This window comes from Globicephala melas, chromosome 6, assembly GCF_963455315.2.
Source record: "Globicephala melas chromosome 6, mGloMel1.2, whole genome shotgun sequence".
Taxonomy (NCBI): Eukaryota; Metazoa; Chordata; class Mammalia; order Artiodactyla; family Delphinidae; genus Globicephala; species Globicephala melas.
The window spans coordinates 50,643,146-50,668,602 of record NC_083319.1 but is presented as its reverse complement, the minus strand read 5'-3'; the positions used below and the strand labels follow the sequence as shown (position 1 = coordinate 50,668,602).

The 25,457-nt window shown below is 40.6% G+C and overlaps 1 protein-coding gene across 5 annotated transcripts in view; it reads left to right on the top strand.

The window, feature by feature from the left end:
* Nucleotides 1–25,457, top strand: part of PIP5K1B (phosphatidylinositol-4-phosphate 5-kinase type 1 beta) — a 328,734-nt gene that overhangs the window by 167,486 nt on the left and 135,791 nt on the right. For all 5 annotated transcript variants that reach the window (XR_009564323.2, XR_009564324.2, XR_011377538.1 and 2 more), the window contains 2 exons: nucleotides 7,986–8,103; nucleotides 17,520–17,672. Coding sequence is in view for 2 of the 5 variants with exons in the window: in XM_030877052.3 (XP_030732912.1) it covers nucleotides 7,986–8,103; nucleotides 17,520–17,672 (271 nt within the window). In the remaining 3 variants the exon portion in view is untranslated. The remainder of the gene's footprint in view (nucleotides 1–7,985; nucleotides 8,104–17,519; nucleotides 17,673–25,457) is intronic.

Here is a 25,457-nt window from a genome sequence, read left to right as displayed (position 1 = left end):
CAGGAACAGTATTTCTGCATTTTTGAATCAAAAAAAAATCTAGAATTATGAAACTAAATCTACCTGTCTGGCCCCTTGACAATCAGCTTGAATCCGTCCCTCTGCTCCCCTGCAGGAGACACCATCACTGCCTCCTCTGGAAAGCTGGCAATAAAAGTTTATATATCTTTCCATATTCAAGAATAATTATCTAACCAAAGACTTTGTAAAACTCCCCTGAATTTTCATCTCCTCACTTATGAAATGGAGCTTAGCTTGCTGTGAGGACCATTGCAAAGCACGGACTGCCCTTAGATTGATGGACGCTCTTTGGGATTTATTTGAATCTCCAGGGAATACCCTCAAAGAGAGGAGAGAATTCCGCAGAACTACTGCAAGGGTGAAACATTATTCTAAATGACAAGCAAACATATATGTCAAAGGTCATATAAGTGTTGTCATATAAGTGTTGCCAGATATCAGTGCTAGACGTTATGGTTTTGACAGACTAGCCAACCACCTGCATTTCAAGTTTCACTGACTTAAACTCATCCAAGAATCTGTCTGTACCAGGGGTCAGCACACTACAGCTCAAGAGAAAAAGCTGGCCCCCTGCCTCTTTTTTTAAATAAAGTTTACTTGTAACACAGCCTCGCCCATTCACTTACATATTGTCTGTGGCTCCTTTTGCACTACGCCAGCACAGTTGAGTAGTCGCAACAAGACTCTAAAAAGATCGCCAACCCCTGATCTATACAGACATTCCATACCAGGTTTTATATAGATGTGGATAGAACACAAAGCTGCCAGAATATTTTTCTCTGGATTAAATGAGAGGTGTGACTGTCACTGGACAAGCCGATAACACAAGGTCCCTTCAAGTCAAAACTTTTAAAATATTTGTTCAACATTTATGTAGCGGGGCTGCGGAAAAATGATTTTCTGTCAGTAAAAATTATATACCTCTTCCTTTAACTCAAAACTGAAAGATTTATTGCATGCACTGAATATTACATAACATTTTAACTTATTTGAAATTGCCTTGAAAACATAATTTCCCAGTGTGGTAATAACTACTTGGGAAGTTTAACATTTAGATGATGAACAACGATATCACATGTTCCCAGTAAACGACACCGCAGAATGCATTCTTTGGTTTTGGAATTTAAGCTGTCTTCAGCTACTGACTTTTAAAGACTGGCTGTCAGCTGATTCGCCTCAGAAGATGGTGCAGCCTCGTGTTTCACAAGGCGGCTCAGGGGTACCCATCACAGATGTGCTCAGCAGAAGGAGGTTGGCACCAGCAGGGGGGTATGTCTGTTATTTTCTTATGTTTGTTTTGTTTTTCCATTCAAGAGCACTGTCTAATTTGGCAAGAGAGAGGACCAATTTCTGTTTCACAGGTTAAATAGTCATATGTGAAACCTGTGCGATCTCTGCCTTGCCTGAGTTGGCAGAGGCAATTAATAATGCTTAAAGCTGCTTCTTCATACCCTGACTTACAAAGGTCTACTTTGAAGACTGGCTGCCACCACTAGTTTGTTACTGGACTGTAGTGTCACTTGTCCAATTGTATTGCACTTAAGTTTTCTTTGTCTCAGTATCACCATCTGTACATTAAGACAAAAGACCCTTCACTGATCCTGCCTCATGGGAGATGTGGTCATGTTTGCTGTGATGGTTAAATTTATGTGTCACCTTGACTGGCTAAGAGATGCCCAGATAGCTGATAAGACATTATTTCTGGGTGTGTCTGTGAGGATGTTTCTAGAAGAAATTAGCATTTGAATCAATAGACTGAGTAAAGAAAATCACCTCACCAGTTTGGGTGGGCATCATCTAATTCGTTGAGGGCCTGAATAGAACAAAGAGGTGGGAAAAGGGCTAATTCACTCCCTGCTTGAGCTGGGACATCCATCTTCTCTTGCCCTGGGACATCAGCATTCCTGGTTCTTGGGCCTTCAGACTTGGACCAGGCCTTATACCATTGGCTTTCCTGGTTCTCAGACATTCGGGTTTGGACTGGAATTACACCACCAGCTCTCCTGGACCCCCAGCTTGCATATGGCAGATCGTGGGACTTTTCAACCTCCATAATTGCATGGACCGATCCCTCATGATAAATCTGTCACCTAGAAGTTGCTGACCCACTTGTTTTGCCAGGAGGCCACAAACCCACTAACTGTCGGTTACAGTTTGAAATCAAGGAAGCTCACCATATATAAAATGCTGCCTCTAAAACCTCAAAGCTCTGGGCCTCAGCTCCAACACTGGACCCCTTAAGGGTCCTGGAGATGCTTAATCAGTTTCACCCCATTGCTTCGCACCACATCTCTCCACCCAGTGCCACCAAAAATGACGCTTGGCTATCAGGCTCTGAAATCACATACACAAAGCTGGGTGTTCACGGTACATACAGATGAGAACCCCAGCATGGCTAATCAAACGCAGCCTACCTGAGGCCCTCCTGGGGAAGTAATTGGGGTATTTGGGCAGGTTGTACCTGAAGCCTCTAACTGGATCCTGAAAAGGAAGACTAACCGGGGAACATTAAATTGAAGTTAAGGCAAAGCTGACTGCTTGTGACTTTTCCACTGCCCTGATGTGGATCTAATCTCCCCTCTTGTTTGTTCCTGACTAGCCTCAGTCAGTACTTTCCCTCCCTGGACTTTGATTTCCTTATCTGCTAAATGGGAAATTCCAGACGGTGGCTAATGCTTCCTCAAGCTTCAGCGTTGTATAATCCTAAACATTTATTGCCATTAAGAAATAACGTACTTTTGGACTTAAGACGAACACTAACTTTAAATTAAATGTAGTTAAATTAACAATTGAACACTCCTCCGAAGAGTGAATATCAAAATGCCAGAGCTGATCCATAATCAAACTTGGCTTCTTGGTGAAATAAGGGAGGAAAGGACAAGATAGAGAAAAGTACAGTTTTTTAGTTGAAATTTCTTCCTCCTCTGGTGGAGTTAACAAACCCTTTCTTTAATAATTTGATAGGACAGTACTGTGTGTTGGCTTACTTGCTTAAGTTCTTACTTGGCAAAAGCAAGTTGGAAATCCCATGTCGGCCTCCAGATTTTTATTGGTGACATTTTACCAGCTCTTGGGATCCAGACATGTCAAACCCCTGGTGAAAACCTCACAGCTGAAATTTCCAAAGGCTCGATTTTATGCCAAGACAGGAAAGTGGAGTTTTTTCCCCCAATCACTACATAAATGGATTGAAGAAACATAAGCCTTAAATTGTGAAGAAGTCTGCTCTTCAGCAGAGTCCGTTTTTGCTGGAGGAGTCTAGGTGCTGGACAGTCTCCTGTGGGCTACCACCCAGGCTCCAGCAAGGAAAGCCTGCAGGAGTCTTTGGTGGACCTCTTCCACGGGCCAGCAGACTAACGCTGATTGCGGTTGTGTTACTGCCTTGGTTTAGCCTTTCGTGCGCGTGCAGAGGAGCCTCTGTGCTGGGCATCAGTGGACCAGCACCCACACTGGTACCCAGTAGGTCTGCCAGTGCCCAACCTGAGAAAATCAGGTTAGTGTCTGCTGGCTTATCCTCACTGCACCCGCTGTTTGGTGTTGCACTTGTGCCCTATACCTCCTGAGAAACTCCAGCTGGAGCCAACAGCCCATTAATTTGCATTTCCTGCAATAGAACTTCATTCATGCCGAGTTGGTATTTGTTACTCACTGGAGCAGCTTAATAAGCAGAAGCAAACCCTTCTGCTGTGTGGTACCCAGTGTGCAGAGCTTTGTTTTGGGGTTATGGCTTTCACCCCTAACTTAAAAAAAATTTTTTTAATGTTGTAAATGGTAATATGTAGAAGGGTTAATCCTCATGATGCTTTTAGAAGAAATACTGTGAAAAGTGTCCCTTTCATTCCTGTGCCTTTATTACCTGTCTAACTCTAGTGGTCACTGTTACTTGGGGTCTGTATATCCTTCAAGGATTTTTTGTGCAGATACATGCCAGAGATATATTTTTTGCTTTTGTATGCAAATGGTGGCATGCCATACACAGTATTCTGCATCAAGCTTCTTTCACTTAATCTGTCTCAGATCTCACCACGTCAGTACATAAGCCTCCTCGTTCTTTTTTAATAGCTGCGTGGTATTCCAGCGTGTGGCTGAACCATAATTACGTTGACTGGTTCCCTTCTGAGAGACATCTAAGTTGCTTCCAATCCTTCGTCCTTACAAACAGTGCTATAATGAATAACCAGGTACAAACATGTCATTTTGTACAAACAGCAGTTTATCTGTACTGTAAATTATAGCCATGCATTTGCTGAATCAAGAGTTATGTACATTTGTCATTTTGACAGGAGTTGTGAAAATGTCCTCCAAAGGAAAAGTATCAATTTGCTTTCCCACTAATAGTGCCTCAGGGTACCAGTCTGCCTTGAGCTATATCAATGTTTTAAATTTCTGCCCATCTGAGAGAGAAAATGATATCTCGGTGACCGTTAATTTGCATTTATTCCATTATAAGTGAGGTTGGACACCTTTTCATATGCATAAGCCATTTATGCTTCCATTTCTGTGAAGTGCCTGATTATACCCTGGGCTATTTTTTTTACATATATAACTTTTCGGTCTTTTTCTTTGCTGTATTTTGGAGCTCTTTGTATTGGGAGATTAGCTCTTTGTGATATGAGTTGCAAATATTTTCTCATTTTGTCACTTTCATTTTCCCTTTTTTTTTTTTTTAAGCCAGTTAGTCACTTCATTCTCCACGTGACATGTCCAACCCTGGGCTGTCTCCCGTCAGCACACAGCCTTAATCATCCAGACACACTGAGGGCTCCCCACTTGCCAGGTGCATGGCCTTTCATGTTTGCATCCACTTGGCCATGTTATTTCTAGAGGCTCAGTACCAGGCCTCAGAGAGCACAGCTTGTAAATGGCAGAGATGGAACTGGAACCCAGGTGTCCCTGGACCACAGGGAGTTAGGAGCATCTTAACTCCCATACAGGGTATCCAGTATAATTTAACAGAATGCAAAGTCTTAATGTTTGTCAAAGGAAAGCAGAATTCATAAGCTAAAACCTACTAAGAGAAAAAAAGTGGCAATGTTTTATGATCCACTATTAGGGAATGTTCCTCTCCATTCAGGCAAATGGAGAGGTTCAAGCTTGTATAACCTCAGCAGTTAATTATTAATATATTGTTAGTTATGCTGTGAAGAAATTGCCACTTTCTCTAATGCCTGTGTTAAGTATTATCCCTGCCCCCTTTTCATCATCTCCATTTATACAAATACAATTTATTGATGACCCCTGCCTCACAGTTGACCCATACCATTCTCTGTATCTTAATGTGGCCCAAAGCTAGCTAGATTTTTCTCATTTTTAGTGATGCGGTGGCTTTTAATACGAGCTGTGTCAGGGTGGATACCTAAAGAAACGAATGTTCCCTTTCTCTAACCAGAGATGTTCTCTGTGTGTGTGTGTGCGTGTGTGTGTGCATGTGTCTGCCTGTCTCATTGCCAAGGAAACCTAACACTCTCCTTTTTACACCATTGCTAAATAAACCATAGTACTCAGGGAGATGTGAATCCAAGGAAAACTATTGTAATTAATACTTGCTTCAGGGAAAGGTGAACAACTCAAGAAGCTCAGAGTTACCAAAAATGAAAATGATAATAAAAAATACTGTATCCTCAGGGGCTTCCCTGGTGGCGCAGTGGTTGAGAATCTGCCTGCTAATGCAGGGGACACGGGTTCGAGCTCTGGTTTGGGAGGATCCCACATGCCGTGGAACAACTAGGCCCGTGAGCCACAACTACTGAGCCTGCGCGTCTAGAGCCTGTACTCCACAACAAGAGAGGCTGCGATAGTGAGAGGCCCACGCACTGCGATGAAGAGTGGCCCCCGCTTGCCACAACTAGAGAAAGCCCTCGCACAGAAACGAAGATGCAACACAGCAAAAATTAATTAATTAATTAATAAACTCCTACCCCCAACATCTCCTTAAAAAAAAAATACTGTATCCCCTCTAATAAAATCTTGGGACCCCCAACTGCATGGAAATAAATCATTTAAAGAATAATTCCATGTAAGTGGAACGGGTGTTTTATTTTACTCTTGAATGTTGAAGGTGATCTGCTGTAATGGAATGAATTGCTTTACATGAGATTGAAAGGAGAAAACAGAGTGGAACAAATTAAAAAATTGGCAACACTCTTAACCCGCTGAAAATAGCCTGCTTCAGAACCCAAGGCATTGTGATTATTTTTACTTGCTTGCAACAGTGAAGAAGGATGTCAGAGGTCATTTTGAACCTCTGCTTTTACCTCTTATGTCTACATAGCGCATGTTTTCAAGTTATATTCATATAAGTTCCAAAATTATTCCTTTTGGCAATCCCATAAAAGCTGTAACTGAGTGCATGTCTCCTCATAAATCCCAAAATATGGAATGAGGAAATGTTTTAATACCATACCTGGGTGTCATACAAGCATTATGAATATTCAGCTGTACTTACTTAGGGCAACAGTAGCCATTTAAGTGAGCAGGTGATATGGGGGCTCTTCCATACATGAGCTCTTCTCCCAGGCAGCCTCCGTTCCTGTGTCACACCCCTCCTGTGTATGCCTTGCTGCTGCTTGAGTGCAGTCCTGGCCTTTCCAGATAAGATTTATTATAAGAGGATGGCCCCTAACAACACAAGCCAACTACTTCCTCTGGAACTCACCAAAAGGAACAGTCATCTGTAACCATGCAGGGGAAAACCTGGCCACACTGGATACATTGAACAGATCAAGGATGGTCTTTGACTATGGTGATTTTGACTTTATATGTTGACTTTTGAACCTAAGCTTCACCTAAGGATCAACTTTACTGAATTAGCATTATCTTGAAAACTCATTTTTTCCACTCAAAAAATACTTATCGTCTACCATGTGTTAGGTGCTGATACAAAATTCTGACTGACCTCAGCAAACTTAAATTGTAGTAGATTCCAAGTGCTTGTTGTGTGCTAAAAGCCTTTTTATTTGCACAGTTGATTCGTTTAACATCCATGAAAATCAGCCTTCAGTGTCCCGTCTAGAATATGGTAAAAAGAGATCCTGAAACTCTACATAAAAGTATATTATTCTACTGCATTGTTCCAATTTCTTACAATGAAGGATTAGGTGACTTTTCTGATGTCATGTGAAATATATCTAGTCAAAGAATAAAATGAACGGTAAACATCGTAAACATCAAAATTCAGGGTAGTGGATGCCTCTGAGGAGAAGGAAGGGTATATGATCAGTAAAAAGTACAGAAGGCAATTCAACTATATGAATAATATTCTTAAGCAGCATTTTAGGTTCATGAGTATTCACTGATTTCTTTATACCTTTTATATATCATAAATTTTGCAAAAAATTTTCAAGGGTGAACCCAGAAGAGGGAAAAAAATATAATGATATATATGGGAATGGAAATCAGGTTTTAAAATCCCTAAAATATCTAAGGTCTTTTTCCTGTAACTATGGATGTAAGAAAGAGTTCAGATTCAGGACCCATCTATTTCCACTGTGATGGTTCTCTCTGTTGGTGAGATATTTTCTAAATCATTTTACTTATTCCTAGTTTAAAATGTTTATCCAACATTTAAAATTCATTGCCAAAAAAATGCATTTTTGGCATTGCTCCAAACACTGAGCCCTGGATCTTATACCTAAAGCATTACAACAGTGGTTTCATTGGGGAAAATGGAGAGATTTTCCCAAGAAGGAGGCAGAGGGGGATGATGAATTTTCTGGTTAAAGACACACTGTGATTGGCAAGGGATGCCTGCTTGGAGTGGCCCTTGCTGCGTTAGCATCTGTTTTTACCTGATGCCCATTGGCCTTTGTGACATGAGGTTAGAGAGACCCAGTATCAAGGGATGTTTTCCTAGAGGGGAAATTGGCACAGGACAAATAGAGCTAGAATTTGAAGTCAAAATTGTCTTTGCTAATGTTCCTTCTCTCTCTCTTTCTTTTTTTTTCTTTTTAACATTTTAACTGCAGTGAAGGGAGCAATCTGACCCCAGCACATCACTACCCAGACTTCAGATTTAAGACATATGCTCCACTAGCATTCCGATATTTCAGAGAACTTTTTGGTATCAAGCCTGATGATTACTTGGTAAGAACCTATCATTTTCCTTCCTTCTCCAGAAATGTGTGACGTCAACATTTTTCTCATAGCAACAGTGACAAGTGGCTTGTGTCTCTTATTTTACAAAGCTCTGGAGCATAGTAAAAGTTCCAGGTTTCATAAGGATTATAAATTAAGCTTCAGGAAATGTAGTTTGACTCTGCAGCTCTTACCTGATAGCTACAAAATGTGCTATGGTAATTGATATTTGAATAAGTGGGGTATCGGTTGCTACTTCAGATAATTATTCTAACAGATATATTATAATTAGTTATAAAGACTCCTGTGAATTTTGCTGATTGGATTCTGTATGAAAGCCTTCCTATTTTAATTGACTTATTTATACCATTCGTCTCAAACCTGCCTTTGCCCACAGCCATTTTCACCTTGACCTACAATTTGAATATGATTTTAAAGCAGCTGGATAGTTTTGTTTTCAACAGCTCTTCATGCCGGCTCTTTCTAGAGGTGTTTTTGTTTGGTACCAGAACATGTATTATCCTTAGGCCTCTCTCTTCTCCCTGTCTGCCTCCTTGCACACAGTGGGTACAAACACAGCCGCCTTATTGTGAGGATGTCTGATGTGACCTCAGAGTTTTACCTTATTCCTATTCAAGAAGCCAGGAGCTCTCTTTCTGTTCCAAGAGAAAAAGTGGTTTATCTCATAATTTGATCACTGTTAACACCCTGGGGCTCTTGAAAATTGGTTTTCAAGAAGCTTTAGGAAGGATACCATCAAATAGTTATTGTTCATCCCATTCTGAATGATCTTAATAAGACTTGAGCCAGATCCTAGAAGAATCCTTTGCAGAGGAAGTACAGCAACATGTGTTACTTGTTAACAGAGAGTATTTAAACTGTATCTTATAATTTGGGTAAGGTATAAATGGTTAACTTCAGAGCTGATTCTGTTCTGGGCTGATGAAAACCCACGAATTTAGCTGGACCCTAAGAAAATAACATGACTTCTGCCTGATGAATGAGAGAATACTGGTTCCTCAAGACACATTAATAAGTCTTCACAGAGCATGAGAACTGAGTAGAAAGTCCTTGGGTGCCCTGCTGCCCTTAAATGTGCACTGATACAACTCAACATCAAAAATAAATAAATAAACAACTCAATTTAAAAATGGGCAGAGGATCTGAATAGACATTTTTCCAAAAAAGACATACGGATGGCCAACAGGCACATGAAAAGATGCTCAACATCACTAATCATCAGAGACATGCAAATCAAAACCACAATGAGCTATCACCTCACACCTGTCAGAATGGCTATGTTGATCTCTGCCTCACCACACCCCTTTGATGGAGAGACTAGGTGCCTCTACCCAGCATTACCAACCCTGCCCTCCCAACCACTCAAGTACAACACAAACACACACATTTGCAGGATTGGGGGGTGGGGTGTACCTTAGAGAAGATCCTTTAGTTTCTGGCCATTCTGTAATTACTGAGGGTCACTGTCATCCACGAAACATGTTTGGAGAACCCAGTGGGGTCTTGATATTGTGTTATTGAAAACAAGATTGATAGCTCATCTTCTGCCATATGTTACCAGTTAATGGATTCTCTTCTGACTTACCTTGAGCTCCTGCCAGCCAAGGAGATGCCACCAGACTTGCATTTCATAACACAGATTCAATCAGTGTGATGAGATGGCTGTCTACCCTGAGCAGGTCTTCCTTTAGTGTTCCTGTGGCCGCTGACGGGCAGGCTGGGAAGCCCATTCTTTTATTCAGTCTTTCTCACAAGATTTCTCTCCTTGGGGAAGGCCTTTTTCTGAGCAACAACTCACACAGCTTATACAGTTTCCTAATGAGCCTTTAAGCTGGAAAAGTTACCTTCATAATGAGGTCAGAGCATTTACAAAGGAGCAGGGGAGACCAAGCTGATGACTTCTCAAAGCAAAAGTCCTCCTTCGTGTACCTGGCAAGAGGTGGTTAATTGATCACTGGGTACTTTGAATACCAACTGTAACTAATATACTTTGCTAATAATTATGGAGAGATTCAAAAAATTATAAGTCATGGCACTCAGAGAACTTAGAATCCAATTGGAATGATGATTTTTGTGGGGAAACAACGAATTCTACCAGGCAGTAAATAAAAAGACGGAAGCAAAACAATAAATACTCCAGGATTTCAAAGGAGGGAGAGGTCTCCCTCTGGTGAATTGATGATTAGGGGGGCTTCTTATGGGCATGGCGTAGTTTAACTGTGACTTAAAAATTGCAAGGGATTTGAGTAGGTGGGAAAAAGGGAAAGATGTTGGGACAGGGTATAAGGGTAGGGAGCAGTGTTAGCACTGTCAGCCAGAGATGCAAGTGCATTAAATATTTAGAAGGACTTTGAGTGGTCCAGTATAGCAAGAGGGGAAGGTTTTGATCAGGAAGATTAGAAAGACAGTGCTAGATAATTCAAATAACCAGTTGTGGGTTTTGTGGGGTTTTTGTTTTTGTTTTTTTAATTATAGGAAATTGGTGAAATGTCAAGACTGACTAGATATTTGATTATGTTGAAGTTTTGGGGGTTTTTTGGTGGGATGATGGTATTGTAGTTGTGTTTTTTTTGTTTTGTTTTGTTTCGTTTTGTTTGCGGTACGCGGGCCTCTCACTCTTGTGGCCTCTCCCGTTGCGGAGCACAGGCTCCGGACGCGCAGGCTCAGCGGCCATTGCTCACGGACCCAGCTGCTCCGCGGCATGTGGGATCTTCCCGGACCAGGGCTCGAACCCGTGTCCCCTGCATCGGCAGGCGGACTCTCAACCACTGCGCCACCAGGGAAGGCCGTGGTTGTGTTTTAAAAGAGGAATCCTTGTCTTTTAGAGACACATACTGAAATATCTGTGGGAGAAATGATATGATGTCTGCGATTTGCTTCAAAAGAATCTGAGGGAAGCAGCCAGGGCAATGGTTGAGGGTGTAAAGGAAACAAGGCTGGCCATGAGTTGATAGCTGAAAATAGACACGTTGAAGCCAGAAGATAGACATGTGTGTCAATTCACACACAATGTTAATTAGTTCTCTTTACTTTCGTGTATGTTTGAAATTTTCCATAATGAAAAGTTAGGGGGGAAAAAAGATGGGATCAGACAGATAAGTGTGCTTTTGTTTGATTGCATTTTCCACCTCCCTTATTAATTGTACACACAGTTCAGTAACCGGACCCGTCTCCGGGACCTGCAAGAAACAGAACAAGGGCAGTGGGCCTCTAGCTAAACATGGCTGCCTGGTCCCCAGTGGCTGGGGCCACCCACAGCCCAGAACCAAGGCAGCTCACCTTACTGGTCTTGGAGCTGCTGGAAGCTCACTCTAAACTACTACATCTGAGGAGCCCACCCAGTCATCTGGAGTGTGGTAGATGAGGAAGGGGTCTTTTGCCGGACACAACATACTTCAGAAAGTCAGGTGGAAACTCAGAGACCATTTTTTTTTTTAAATAAATTTATTTATTTATTTTTGGCTGCATTGGGTCTTTGCTGCTGTGCACGGGCCCTCTCCAGTTGCAGCGAGGGGGGCCACTCTTCGTTGTGGTGCGCAGGCTTCTCACTGCAGTGGCCTCTCCGCTGCAGAGCACAGGCTCCAGGCGCCTGGGCTTCAGTAGTTATGGCTCGTGGGCCCCAGAGTGCAGGCTCAGTAGTTGTGGTGCAGGGGCCCAGCTGCGCCGCGGCATGTGGGATCCCCCCCAGACTAGGACTCGAACCCGTGTCCCCTGCATTGGCAGGCAGATTCCCAACCACTGCGCCACCAGGGAAGCCCTCCGAGACTTTTTAACCCAACTCTTCATTGTAGATGAGGAATCTGAAGCTGGTGAAGGGAGGTGCCCAAGGTTACCCACGTTGGGGACTGCAGGCAGAGCCCAGGCCAGAACAGTGGTCTCACCTCCTTCCCTGGTGCTCTTTCCCTCTACCAGTTGGCCTCATGCTTCCCAACCACTAAGTCTCAGACCTCTTATTAGATGTGGTCTCAAGATGGCCACTCCCTAGCCATCAAACTATGAACTGTGGTTATCCATTCTGAAGAGTACAGCCAAAGAGGTAAAAGACCCCTAACAAAGCACATTTTCAAAGAGTTAAGGCCAAAAAAGCACAGAAAAATGAATTAAAACGTCCCCTGAAAAACTGTGTGAAGATAAAAAAGGATACGGTGCAGATCACAAATGCATGCTGGCATCTATCAAACTGGGGTTATCTAAACCCAAATTTGTGAAGATATACTGATCTAAATGGGAGAGGGAAGGAGAGGGTAATTTTACGTAGGGATTGGTAACTATTGGTAGATTTGATATCGGATCTCTCTGATGTTTGTATTTCTACTTAGTCTTATACTGTTGCAATCTGGATTTCAGCCTGAATAACTCTGATTACATTCTCAGTACCATTAAAACTCACCATGTGCGTGCCAATTACAAGTTCATGTTGAAACGTGCATAATTTGGATATAAGACAGTGTGGTGAAGGTATGTCCACGTGCACCGCACAGCAATGCAAATGCTCCTTATTCCTTATTTGTTCCTAAATAAATGCCTCCCAGGGGAAGGCCAAGGGGCCCCAGAGCATTTTTTTTCCCATTTCTGCTTGGGCAACAGGGCTTTGGTTCATTTCCTTCTTTACCAGGTGCCTGGGTATTCCCAAATCCAGGGTGATTTATATGATATTTTTCAGGCTCACCAACACCCATAAGAAAGAGAGCGGGGTGAATATTTGACACTGTCGAGGGTAAGAAATGGCAGGAAAAATGATCTCCACCTCACTGTGCAAGTTTACAATGTTAATTTGCCTTGGCAGGCCCCAGCTGGGTTGTACTTTGCATTCTTGCCAGTGGGTACATAGGGAGGCCCTGCAGGAAATACAAGGCAGGGAAGGAACACGTCGGAACAGCTTGCGCAGATGAGAGGGCTGGAAGGTGCGTCAACCCAGGCGTGTACACAGGGGCTTGTTGATCGTGGCTAATTAAAATGTTCCCATAGCTCCTCTATATTTGCTCTGAAAAGGCAACATTTCAGAGAAGATTGCTCAGCAAGAGAACATGGTAACCAAGTTGCAGGGTGGAAAACCATAGAACTAGAGGTGATAATGGTAATAGTCCCAGGTGTTCAGCATCATAATGCTAGTTTATTGCAGACTGATGCTGTGCTAGGAGTGACCCCAAAATGGTTATTAAAATAGGTCAAAACAACTGATTTCTCCATTCATATTCATTTATAAATTACATAATAAAGGAGTATTTGGCAATTAAGTAACCAATGAAATAGCCTCCAGATTGTGTTACCGCTTGTAGAAGAATTTGAGAGTTTAATTGGAAGCAGATGTTCACGTCTGAATCCAGTTTTCCCTCGACAGCTCTTCCTGGATCACCCCCTAATTTCTCTATTTGCAGAAATAGATCACCCCCTAATTTCTGCATTCTTCGCTTTTTTTGTACTTTCACAACATTTACTCCTATCCATAAGAAGGTTCTGTGCCAGAAATTCAAACCCCATGGAACAAAAAATCAGAATCCTAAAGGGGGTCTGGGGTCTGCCTTCACTTTTTATGAGAATGGGATCCACACCTTTATTTTCCCAGGTCTCAAATTCATGGTTATACAGAAGACCCAGGTTTTTTCTTTCTTTTTTAAAAATTAATTTATTTTCTAACTGAATTATAGTTAATTCACAATGTCATGTTAGTTTCAAGTATACAGCAAAGTGATTCAGTTACATGTGTGTGTATGTGTGTTATACACACACATGTTCTTTTTCAGATTCTTTTCTATTATAGGTATTACAAGATATTGAGTAGAGTTCCCTGTGCTATACAGTAGGTTCTTGTTGTTTATCTGTTTTACGTATAGTAGTATGTATATGTTAATCCCAAACCCCTAACTTATCTTGTCACCCCCGGCCCATCTCTTTTCTTGCTTCACCAAGAATATCTTAGTGTACCTTTGGGTAGCCCTCTTGTCGTGGGACTTAGGCTGAAACCCTCAGTACATCCTAGGGCACTGCTGGCTCTCCAGCTGTGTGTATGATCATGTAATGAAAAATGGCAACAGCAATGACTAAGTGGTCACTCTGCTTGGGGTTTCAAAAGCATTCGTTTTTAAAACTTTGAGCTGCTGTTAGGTAGATATTACCATCGTTATTTTAGAGATGAGGTTCCTAAGACTCCAAGATGCTAAGTTCCTCACTCAAGGTCAGAGAACTGGCTACTGACAGAGTCATGATTTTAGAAACATCAGTCGATTCCAACTCCCAGGCCTTTCCTTCCGCGTGGACTCTGCACACAGCAGGGAAGGTGCCCTCTGCTTCTTCTTGGCTTTTATAGCATCCTGTGTGCAGTATGAGGACTATTTTTGTTTTCCTCTCTTATCCTCAACTGCTTCATAAGGGCTTAGGCTGCATTGCTGCTTAGCAAGAGAGCTTCAGGAAGCAAGGCTAGAGGAAAAAGAAGGAGGAGGTAGCAGATGGAAGTTGCCAGTGACGCTTAGGAGGGCAGCAAACACTTGCTTCTTTCTTTTCCTGGTGGATTTTGTTTCCCTTACCCACAGTGCTGCCAAAGCAGGTTAATTTAAAAGGTAACATCTAGAAACTTCCTTTTCATCATTCTTCTCCCAGTTTCTCTGTTTCTTCTCCTCCCTCCTTCCTTTTGTTCCTCACTTCCTCTCAGATTTTTCTGTGATGAGGACTTAAATATTCACAAGCCCAGATAAAATGCTTTGGAGGATGTTCAGCCCTGGTGTTTTCAGATGCCTCCATCCTCAAAGTACAGTTCCTTAAGTCCCTGCTTTTGCCTCGCACCAGGGCTCGTCTGATCTCACACCATAGCGTCCTTACCTTTTTCTCTGCCCCTAATGTTTCTCTAGTCAATAATTGGGATTTATTAGCTAATAAACACTAAGCTCATTAGCCCAAAATTGACTGTCCTGCTGGGTTGGGGCACTTCTTGGTGAGACAGCTATTCAGTTGCTGGTAAATTTCAATCATTCATTTGACAAAAATTTATTGAGTTCCTTCTGTGTACAAGGCACAGGTCCTGAACTGTATCAGAGTATAAGACAGTCATAGTTTCTGCCCTCATAGAGTTTTACAATCTTATGGGAACTTGGAATAACTAAATAGGCAATTAAGGTATTTTGTGGTAACTTGTGTGACGAGAACATTCAGTGCCAGGAAGCAGTTGATCTGGATTCACAGAACCAGGGAGAGTTTTCCAGGGCAAGCGCTGTCCAGCAGACACTGAAGGCCAAAGTCACTGTAACAACCTCCTCACTGTGTCTTCCTTTTGTCCACCTACTGTGGGCTCTCAGCACAGCAGATGGCATGGTCCTCTGCTCCAGATGCTGCAATGGCTTTCAGCTCCCCTAGAGAAAGGGCCAAAGTCCATACCATGGCCTATGGCTCCCTATGTGTCGGGTCCACCCAACCCTTCTGGCTTCTTCCCTTTCAGCTCTCCTCCCTGCTCCCTCTGCTTCAGCCATGGCCTCCTTGCTGTGCCTTGAACTCTCCAGGTCTCAAGACCTTAGCATTTGCCCTTCCCTCTGCCTGGAATACCCTTTCCCCAAGTATCCCCAGGCCTCTCCTCAAATGCCACCTTCCCAATAATGCTTTTAGTGACCACCCAGGCCTCATCATTGCTGGCACTCCCTGCCCCCCTTTCCATGCTTCCTTTTTCTCAACAGCACTTGGCACGTTCTGATGTATAAGTTATTTACTTGTTTGTTGACTGTTTCCTCCTACTAGAATATAAGCTTCCTGAGTGCCTGGGACAGTACAGACAGATGCTCAGTAGATACTTTTTAAATGTTGAATGAACACATGAATGATGCATTTCTGGCATACAACTAGAATCATGTGTGAAATTAACCACATCACCCTGAGGGTTTTCATGAAGAATCAGCAAGCCGAGTATATGTTAAAACTGGTATGTCAAGTATATAAGTGCATACTCATTCTGCCAAAAATACTCTGTTATAATATAATGCTAGTCTAGTTTCTGTTCTCAAGAAAATAAGGGGGTTTTTTTAGAATAAGTTTTATTCAGTGGTAGTCAACTGGGTAAAGGTAGCATGGAGGTTGTTTCCGATAGAGGAAAATGCAAAAGCCAAGAGTGTGTGGCACACTTAAGAAAACGAGAAATAGTTCTCTGTGTTTACAGGTAGAGTTTGAGGAGAGAAGTGATGAGAGAGAAGGCTGGAGAGCAGGACTCCATCATTCATGGACTCAAATGCTCTCTTAAGAAACTTGGGTATTCTCTTCTTTGTAAACAGTGGAACCCACTGAAAGGTGTGAAGGCGTGGAAGGCTATGCAATTCAGAAAGATCTCTGGTCTCCTGGTGGAGAATGCACGGGGCGGGGGGCGGTCAAGAATGGATAGCTGAGAACAGGTGGAGATCGCCATAGTAATCAAGGCATGAAACGATGAACCCACTGAACTTCGGGTATTGGAAAAAGAGATGCCATGAAGGGGGCAGATATTATCAATAGTCTGGATATGGAAGGTGAAGAAATGTGAGACATCAAAGAGGATGCCCAAGTTTCTGGTTTGGGGAGCAAAATGAAGATAATGACGCATCAACATAATGATGCTTCCATTATCTAAGATAGAGGAAAAGGGGAGAAGATGGAGGACGGGAGAGGAGGCAGATGATCTAGAGTCACCACGTACAGTTGTACAGGGTGTGCACTGCCCAAGAACACCTGGCTAAGGTGAAGGAATGAAGACCGGAATCCATTCCTTCATCTATTCACCAACCCGTATCTGGTCCAGAGCTGCATCTGCCAGGAAAAAGAGTTCCCTCTTTCTAATTACTACAAAGTCACCACAAGGGCTAACCACAGGCCCGAGATGAACTCGCTTTTGAACTTGTTACATGTGCAGTGTTTCTGGTATAACCAAATAGAAATGTCTGTTGAAAAGTTAGGCATACAGGTCTGGATCCCTAGAGAGAGATCTGAGCTGGAGATTGAGAGGTTAGAGTCATTTCCTTGTTGAAACCATGAGTGGATGACCTCCCTTGGGAGAGTAAATAGTGAGAAGAGAATAGGTGTTGGTGTCAAGTGACAAATACACAGTGTGGATCACACCTTCTGTTGTTATTCTATGGGCACTTGTTGGAAACAAAGCAGCTTGGTCAATACCACTGTTGGAGTTGTCTCATTGGACAAATATGGTGATTCTGTCATACTGGGGGTGGAGGAGGGCATGTTGTTTCCCATTGTAGAATTATTAAGGTAAATGGATCAAGTAAATGTTTAGAAATCTCAAAAGAGACCTCTTAGCATACGTGGAGTCTTCTTTCAAAGCTCTTGGAGAGGGCTTCCTATTTTAACATGGCCAAGATATATAATGCTGTGATTTTTCTTCCTTGTATGCATCATACACATTAAATGTATTTCTACTATTTATTTATTTGCTCTTGTAGTATTCCATATGCAGTGAACCTCTCATAGAGCTCTCTAACCCTGGAGCCAGTGGATCCTTATTTTTTGTGACCAGTGATGATGAATTTATCATCAAAACAGTTCAGCATAAAGAAGCAGAGTTCCTTCAGAAGCTCCTGCCAGGCTATTACATGGTAAGTAACTACACATAATTGAAGCTTCGACTTAAGGTTTAATTACTTTCCTCCGCAGTTTTCTTTTATATGTTTTTTTCAGTGGCTCTTTGGCATGTTTCCTTGTCTTTGGTGAGCTTTATTTTGCATTTAGAGTGTACTATGACATTCGTTGAATAGATTTTTAAAAGTAAGTAGAACTGAATAGTAGAGCATAGCTGTTGACTGACTTAGTCCTGAGCTTACATCCCACTCAGCCGTCAGCTAACTAGGTGAATAAGGTAAGCTCTAAGCCTCAGTCTCCTCAGTCTTTGAAGGCTGGGAAACACCTATCTTCCATGGTTGTTGTAATAAAGAAAGGATCTAGGATGTAAGATAAAGGAAGCAATGCATTGCAGAGCTCTTTGCCGCAGTACATAGTACTTACATGAGTAGTTAACATTCATTGAGGGCTAAGCTCTGTGTTAAAACACAGCTGTAAGTGCTTTGCATGCAGTAACTCATTTAATCCTCACAGCATCTTGGATACTTCAGTCATTGCCATTTTATAGATGAAGTAGTTGAGACAAAGATAAATGGAATCACTTGCCAAGGGTTATTTAGCTAGTGGGCCGTAGAAGTGGGGCTTGAATACAAGCAGTAGGGTTCCAGAGGCTGCATCTTTAACCCCTGCACCATGTACTGGCATACATTCCGTATTAGCTATTCTTAGCCATTACACTTCAGAATTTAGGATTTCATCAGTTAAATATAACGTGAAAATCACCTTCCATGTAATGTTTTAGAGACAAAGAAACAATAACCTAGCCCAGGTGGATTTGCTAGTCATTTAGACCAGATTTTTAAGAAATAAACACTTTTCCTCAGTTTTGTCATTTTCATACCTCTGGTTTCTTTGTACTTTCATAGCAGTTATTAATTTTTTGTGATTGGAATGGCTACAGGGAGAAGTTTGGATTTCAGAAGCCCCAGTTCTGCCATTCATTTGCTATGAGAGGTGATAACTGTCATCTTTGTTTCAAAACAAAATTGATGAAATATGCCACTTAGTATGTAAAAATATTATTTAGTTCCAACATCAGATAAGACAACATTAAATGCTATAAATTAGTCCCACATATAAATATAGGAATCAAAACTCTAAACAAAAATATTAGTGGGCAGCATATACAGATTTTAAAAGATTTTGATCCTGAACAAAACTGGGAAATATTTTTTAGCACAAATTGTCTACTTTATGTCAGAGAAAATAGAAAATACAGAAAAGAAAAACAATGCAACCAACTATATTTTTCTCAGAAATACATATTACTGATATTTTGTATATATCGTTTCAAATATATTCTAGTCATATACACATTTTTAAATAATTTAAAATTGCAGTCAAACTGACAGCACTCTTTACTAATCTGCTAAGTGAGTAAATCTTAAACTTCTATACTTCTAAGCTTAGATAGACTAGTCTCTTTTATAAAACTACATTGTCCAGTATCATAGCCATTAGCCATATATAGCTATTAAATTTAAATTAATTAAAATTAAATAAACTTTTAAAATTTAGCTGAACAAGTAATTTTATCCCAATCATGTAAGCTAGTATAACAAACAATAGAATTCATCCCATTAACAAGAAGAAATGTGAACATTACATGGTTGTCCATATAGATATTGAGGAGAAATTAAGGCACTCAAAGTTCAGTATCTTCTCTTAATTCTTAAAATTGGCATGGAAGTTTTTAACATAATAAGTAAATAAATGAACATATACATATTATACATTTATCAGTCTCTAAGAGTTCACATGATGTCTCATGGAGAAGAACAAAAGCTCTTTCACTGGAAGTCATAGAAAAAATAAGGATGCCCTCCATCAATGGTCCTTTCTGACATATTTGCTAAAATTTCTATCAATAACTTTGAGTATAAAAAAAGAAAAGTATAAATACTGTTCTCTGCAAATGATACAATTGAAAATGAGCAGGAAAAAGAAAAAAGAAAATGAGCAGAATTTCAAGAAAATAAACCAGTAGTTTCTAGAGGTAATGAGAATCCAGTAGATTTTTGGGATATATGATAAATCTACAAAATCTATCATATTCCATTATGTAGATCATATAAATTTGGAGGGTATAAGGGGGAAAAAAGAATCCCATTCATGATGACAATAAATTATACTGATTATTATTAGAGAAAAATAAATAAATAAATGAAGACATACTATAATTCTGATTGGGAAAGCAGATATAGTAAGTATAACATATGAACAACAATCCAAAAAGAATTTTTGTAATAAGAACTCAAATACTTAAGTCTATAAAAACAAATGAGCAAGACCAATATGAAGGAAACTACAAAATGTTATTGAAGGACATAAAGTTCTGAAATAATGAAGAAATGTGCATCATTCCTGAGCTCAGAATTGTAAACATTTTAATTCCCCTCATACCAACTTATAAATCCAGACTAATTCCAATCAAAAATTCCAATAGGATTTTTTTCCCTGAACTTGACAAAGCTGGTTCATTTGAAAGTGAAAACAAATATTATTTTAAGCACATTTTAAAAAACAAACAGTGGAAGGCAAAAGTCGACAAACTTTTGGACAAGGAATGACAAACCATTTTCAGGAAAAAAGAAAAATGGTGGGCCTGCCATAACATACACCAAAAATATGTAAATCTATAGTAATATTAAAGATGTGGCTTTAGTACAGTTCTAGACAGAAAGATTAATGGATTCAAATAAAGTGTCCAGAAATATTTGACATTTTATTGTATGATATAGGAGGGACTTAAACACAATTGAGAGAGGACAAATGGTTACCCATTTCGGAAAAAAATTAAATCCCCTATTTCAGATCTTTCCCACACACAAAATTGCTTCCAGGCAAGGGAAACAAAAGCAGAAATAAACAAACAGGACTACATCAAACAAAAACACTTTTGCACAATGAAAGAAACTATCAATAAAATGAAAAATGAATGAGAAAAGATATTCAGAAGTGGTATATATGATAAGGTGTTAATATCAAAAATATAAAAAGAAGGGACGGTCCAGGATCATGACGAGTTACGGCGGGGATAAGGGAGGAGGGGGGTGTGGGCTGCTTCTTCTAGATGCTAGGGAATGCAGCTGGACCTGGATCCAAAGGAGGCTCTCCATATCAACAAGTCCTAGAGGACATTGCCCAGCTGGAGGACCGAGCAGAGCGCAGAAGGCCGGCCACCCTGTGCCTTTGGATTAGAGAATTTAACCCATCTACACGTAAGGATCTTGGTGCTCAGGCGAGATGTCAGGCCTGAGGCTCTGAGGTGGGAGAGCCGAGTTCAGGACATTGGACCACCAGAGACCCCCAGCCCCACGTAATCTCAATTGGCAAGAGCTCTCCCAGAGACCTCTGTCTCAAAGCTAAGACCCAGCTCCACTCAATGACCAGCAATCTCCAGTGCTGGACACCCCATGCCAAACAACTAGCAAGACAGGAACACAACCCCACCCATTAGCAGAGAGGATGTCTAAAATCACAGTAAGGTCACAGACACCCCAAACCACACCACTGGATGCAGTCCTGCCCACCAGAAAGACAAGATCCAGACTCATCTGCCAGAACACAGGCATCAGTCCCCTCCACCAAGAAGCCTACACAACCCACTGAACCAACCTTACCACTGGGGGCAGACACCCAAAACAACGGGAACTATGAACCTGCAGCCTGCAAAAAGGAGACCCCAAACACAGTAAGTTAAGCAAAATGAGAAGACAGAGAAACACACAGCATATGAATGAGCAAAGTAAAAACCCAGCAGACCAAACCAATGAAGAGGAAATAGGCAGTCTACCTGAAAAAGATTTCAGAGTAATGATAGTAAAGATGATCCAAAATCTTGGAAATAGAATGGAGAAAATACAAGAAATGTTTAACAAGGGTCTAGAAGAACTAAAAAGCAAAAAAACAATGATGCACAACACAATAAATGAAATTAAAAATTCTGTAAAAGGAATCAATAGCAGCATAACTAAGGCAGAAGAACGGATAAGTGACCTGGAGGATAAAACAATGGAAATAACTACCACAGAGCAGAGTAAAGAAAAAAGAATGAAAAGAATTGAGGAGAGTCTCAGAGACCTCTGGGACAACAGTAAACACACCAACATTCAAATTATAGGGGTCCCAGAAAAAGAAGACAAAAAGAAAGGGTCTGAGAAAATATTTGAAGAGATTATAGTTGAAAACTTCCCTAATATGAGAAAGGAAATAGTCAAGTCCTGGAAGCGCAGAGAGTCCCATACAGGATAAATCCAAGGAGAAACATGCCAAGACACATATTAATCAAACTATTAAAAATTAAATACAAAGAAAAAATATTAAAAGCAGCAAGGAAAGAGCAACAAATAACCTACAAGGGAATCCCCATAAGGTTAACAGCTGAAATTTCAGCAGAAATTCTGCAAGCCAGAAGAGAGTGGCAGGACATATTTAAAGTCATGAAAGGGAAAAACCTACAACAAGATTACTCTACCCAGCAAGAATCTCATTCTGATTCGACGGAAAAATTAAAACCTTTACAGACAAGCAAAAGCTAAGAGAATTCAGCACCACCAACACAGCTTTACAACAAATGCTAAAGGAACTTCCCTAGGCAGGAAACACAAGAGAAGGAAAAGACCTAATAACAAACCCAAAACAATTAAGAAAATGGTAATAGGGGCCTTCTCTGGTGGCGCAGTGGTTGAGAGTCCGCCTGCTGATGTAGGGGACACGGGGTCATGCCCCGGTCCAGGAAGATCCCACATGCCGCAGAGTGGCTGGGCCCGTGAGCCATGGCCGCTGAGCCTGTGCGTCCGGAGCCTGTGCTCCGCAATGGGAGATGCCACAAGAGTGAGAAGCCTGCGTACTGCAAAGAAAAAAAAAGAAGAAAGTGGTAATAGGAACATACATATCGGTAATTACCTTAAATGTAAATGGACTATATGCTCCAACCAAAACACACAGACTGGATGAATGGATACAAAAACAAAACCCTCATATATGCCGTCTACAAGAGACCCACTTCAGACCTAGGGAAACATACAGACTGAAAGTGAGGGGATGGAAAAAGATATTCCATGCACATGGAAATCAAAAGAAAGCTGGAGTAACAATTCTCATATCAGACAAAATAGACTTTAAAATAAAGACTATTACAAGAGACAAAGAAGGACACTACATAATGATCAAGGGATCAATCCAAGAAGAAGATATAACAATTGTAAATATGTACACACCCAATGTAGGAGCACCTCAATACATAAGGCAAATGCTAACAGCCATAAAAGGGGAAATCGACAGTAACACATTCATAGTAGGGGACTTTGACACCTCACTTTCACCAATGGACAGATCAAACAAAATGAAAATAAATAAGGAAACACAAGCTTTAAATCACACATTAAAAAAGATGGACTTAATTGATATCTATAGGACATTCCATCCAAAAACAACAGAATACACTTTCTTCTCAAGTGCTCATGGAACATTCTCCAGGATAGATCATACCTTGGTTCCAAATCAAGCCTTGGTAAATTTAAGAACATTGAAATCATATCAGGTATCTTTACTGACCACAATGCTATGAGACTAGATATCAATTACAGGAAAAAAACTGTAAAAAATACAAACACATGGAGCCTAAACAATGAACTACTAAATAACCAAGAGATCACTGAAGAAATCAAAAAATACCTAGAAACAAATGACAATGAAAACACGACAACCCAAAACCTATGGGATGCAGCAAAAGCAGTTCTAAGAGAGAAGTTTATAGCAATATAATCCTACCTTAGGAAACAAGAATAATCTCAAACAACCTGTCCTTACACCTAAAGCAATTAGAGAAAGAGAAACGAAAGAAGCCCCAAATTTAGCATAAGGAAAGAAATCATAAAGATCAGATCAGAAATAAATGAAAAAGAAATGAAGGAAACGAGAACAAAGATCAATAAAACTAAAAGCTGGTCTTTGAGAAGATAAACAAAATTGATAAAACATTAGCCAGACTCATCAAGAAAAAAAGGGAAAAGACTCAAATCAACAGAATTAGAAATGAAAAAGGAGAAGTAACAACTGACACTGCAGAAATACAAAAGATCATGAGAGATTACTACAAGCAACTATATGCCAATAAAATGGACAAATTCTTAGAAAAGCACAACCTTCCGAGACTGAACCCGGAAGAAATAGAAAATATAAACAGACCAATCACAAGCACTGAAATTGAAACTGTGGTTAAAAATCTTCCAGTAAACAAAAACCCAGGACCAGATGGCTTCACAGGTGAATTCTATCAAACATTTAGAGAAGAGCTAACACCTATCCTTCTCAAACTCTTCCAAAATATAGCAGAGGGAGGAACACTCCCAGACTCATTCTACGAGGCCACCATCACCTTGATACCAAAACCAGACAATGATGGCACTAAAAAAGAAAACTACAGGCCAATATCATTGATGCACATAGATGCAAAAATCCTGAACAAAATACTAGTAAACCGAATCCAAAAGCACATTAGAAGGATCGTACACCATGATGAAGTGGGATTTATCCCAGGGGTTCAAGGAGTCTTCAATATATGCAAATCAATCAATGTGATACACCATATTAACAAATTCAAGGAGAAAAACCATGATACTCTCAATGGATGCTGGAAAACTTTTGACAAAATTCAACACCCATTTATGATAAAAACCCTCCTTAAAGTAGGCATAGAGGGAACTTACCTCAACATAATAAAGGCCATATATGACAGACCCACAGCCAACATCGTCCTCAATGGTGAAAAACTGAAACTGTTTCCACTAAGATCACGAACAAGACAATGTTGCTCACTCTCACCACTATTATTCAACATAATTTTGGAAGTTTTAGCTACAACAATCAGAGAAGAAAAAGAAATAAAAGGAACCCAAGTCGGAAAAGAGGAAGTAGAACTGTCACTGTTTGCAGATGACATGATACTATACATAGAGAATCCTAAAAATGCCACCAGAAAACTACTAGAGCTAATCAATGAATTTGGAAAAGAAGCGGGATACAAAATTAATGCACAGAAATCTCTTGCATTCTTTTACACTAATGATGAAAATTCTGAAAGAGAAATTAAAGAAACACTCCCATTTACCATTGCAACAAAAAGAATAAAATACTGAGGAATAAACCTACCTAAGGAGACAAAAGACCTGTATGCAGAAAACTATAAGACACTGAGGAAAGAAATTAAAGAGGATACAAACAGATGGAGAGATATACCATGTTCTTGGATTGGAAGAATCAACATTATGAAAATGACTGTACTACCCAAAGCAATCTACAGATTCAATGCAATCCCTATCAAACTACCTATGGCATTTTTCACAGAACTAGAACAAAAAAATTCACAATTTGTATGGAAACACAAAAGACCCCGAATAGACAAAGCAATCTTGAGAAAGAAAAACAGAGCTGGAGGAATCTGGCTCCCTGACTTCAGACTCTACTACAAAGCTACAGTAATCAAGACAGTATGGTACTAGCACAAAAACAGAAATATCGGTCAAATGAACAAGCTAGAAAGCCCAGAGCTAAACCCACGCCCATATGGCCACCTTATCTTTGATAAAGGGGGCAAGAATATACAGTGGAGAAAAGACAGCCTCTTCAATAAGTGGTGCTGGGAAAACTGGACAGCTACATGTAAAAGAACGCCATACACAAAAATAAACTCAAAATGGATTCAAGACCTAAGTGTAAAGCCAGACACTATCAAACTCTTAGAGGAAAACATAGGCAGA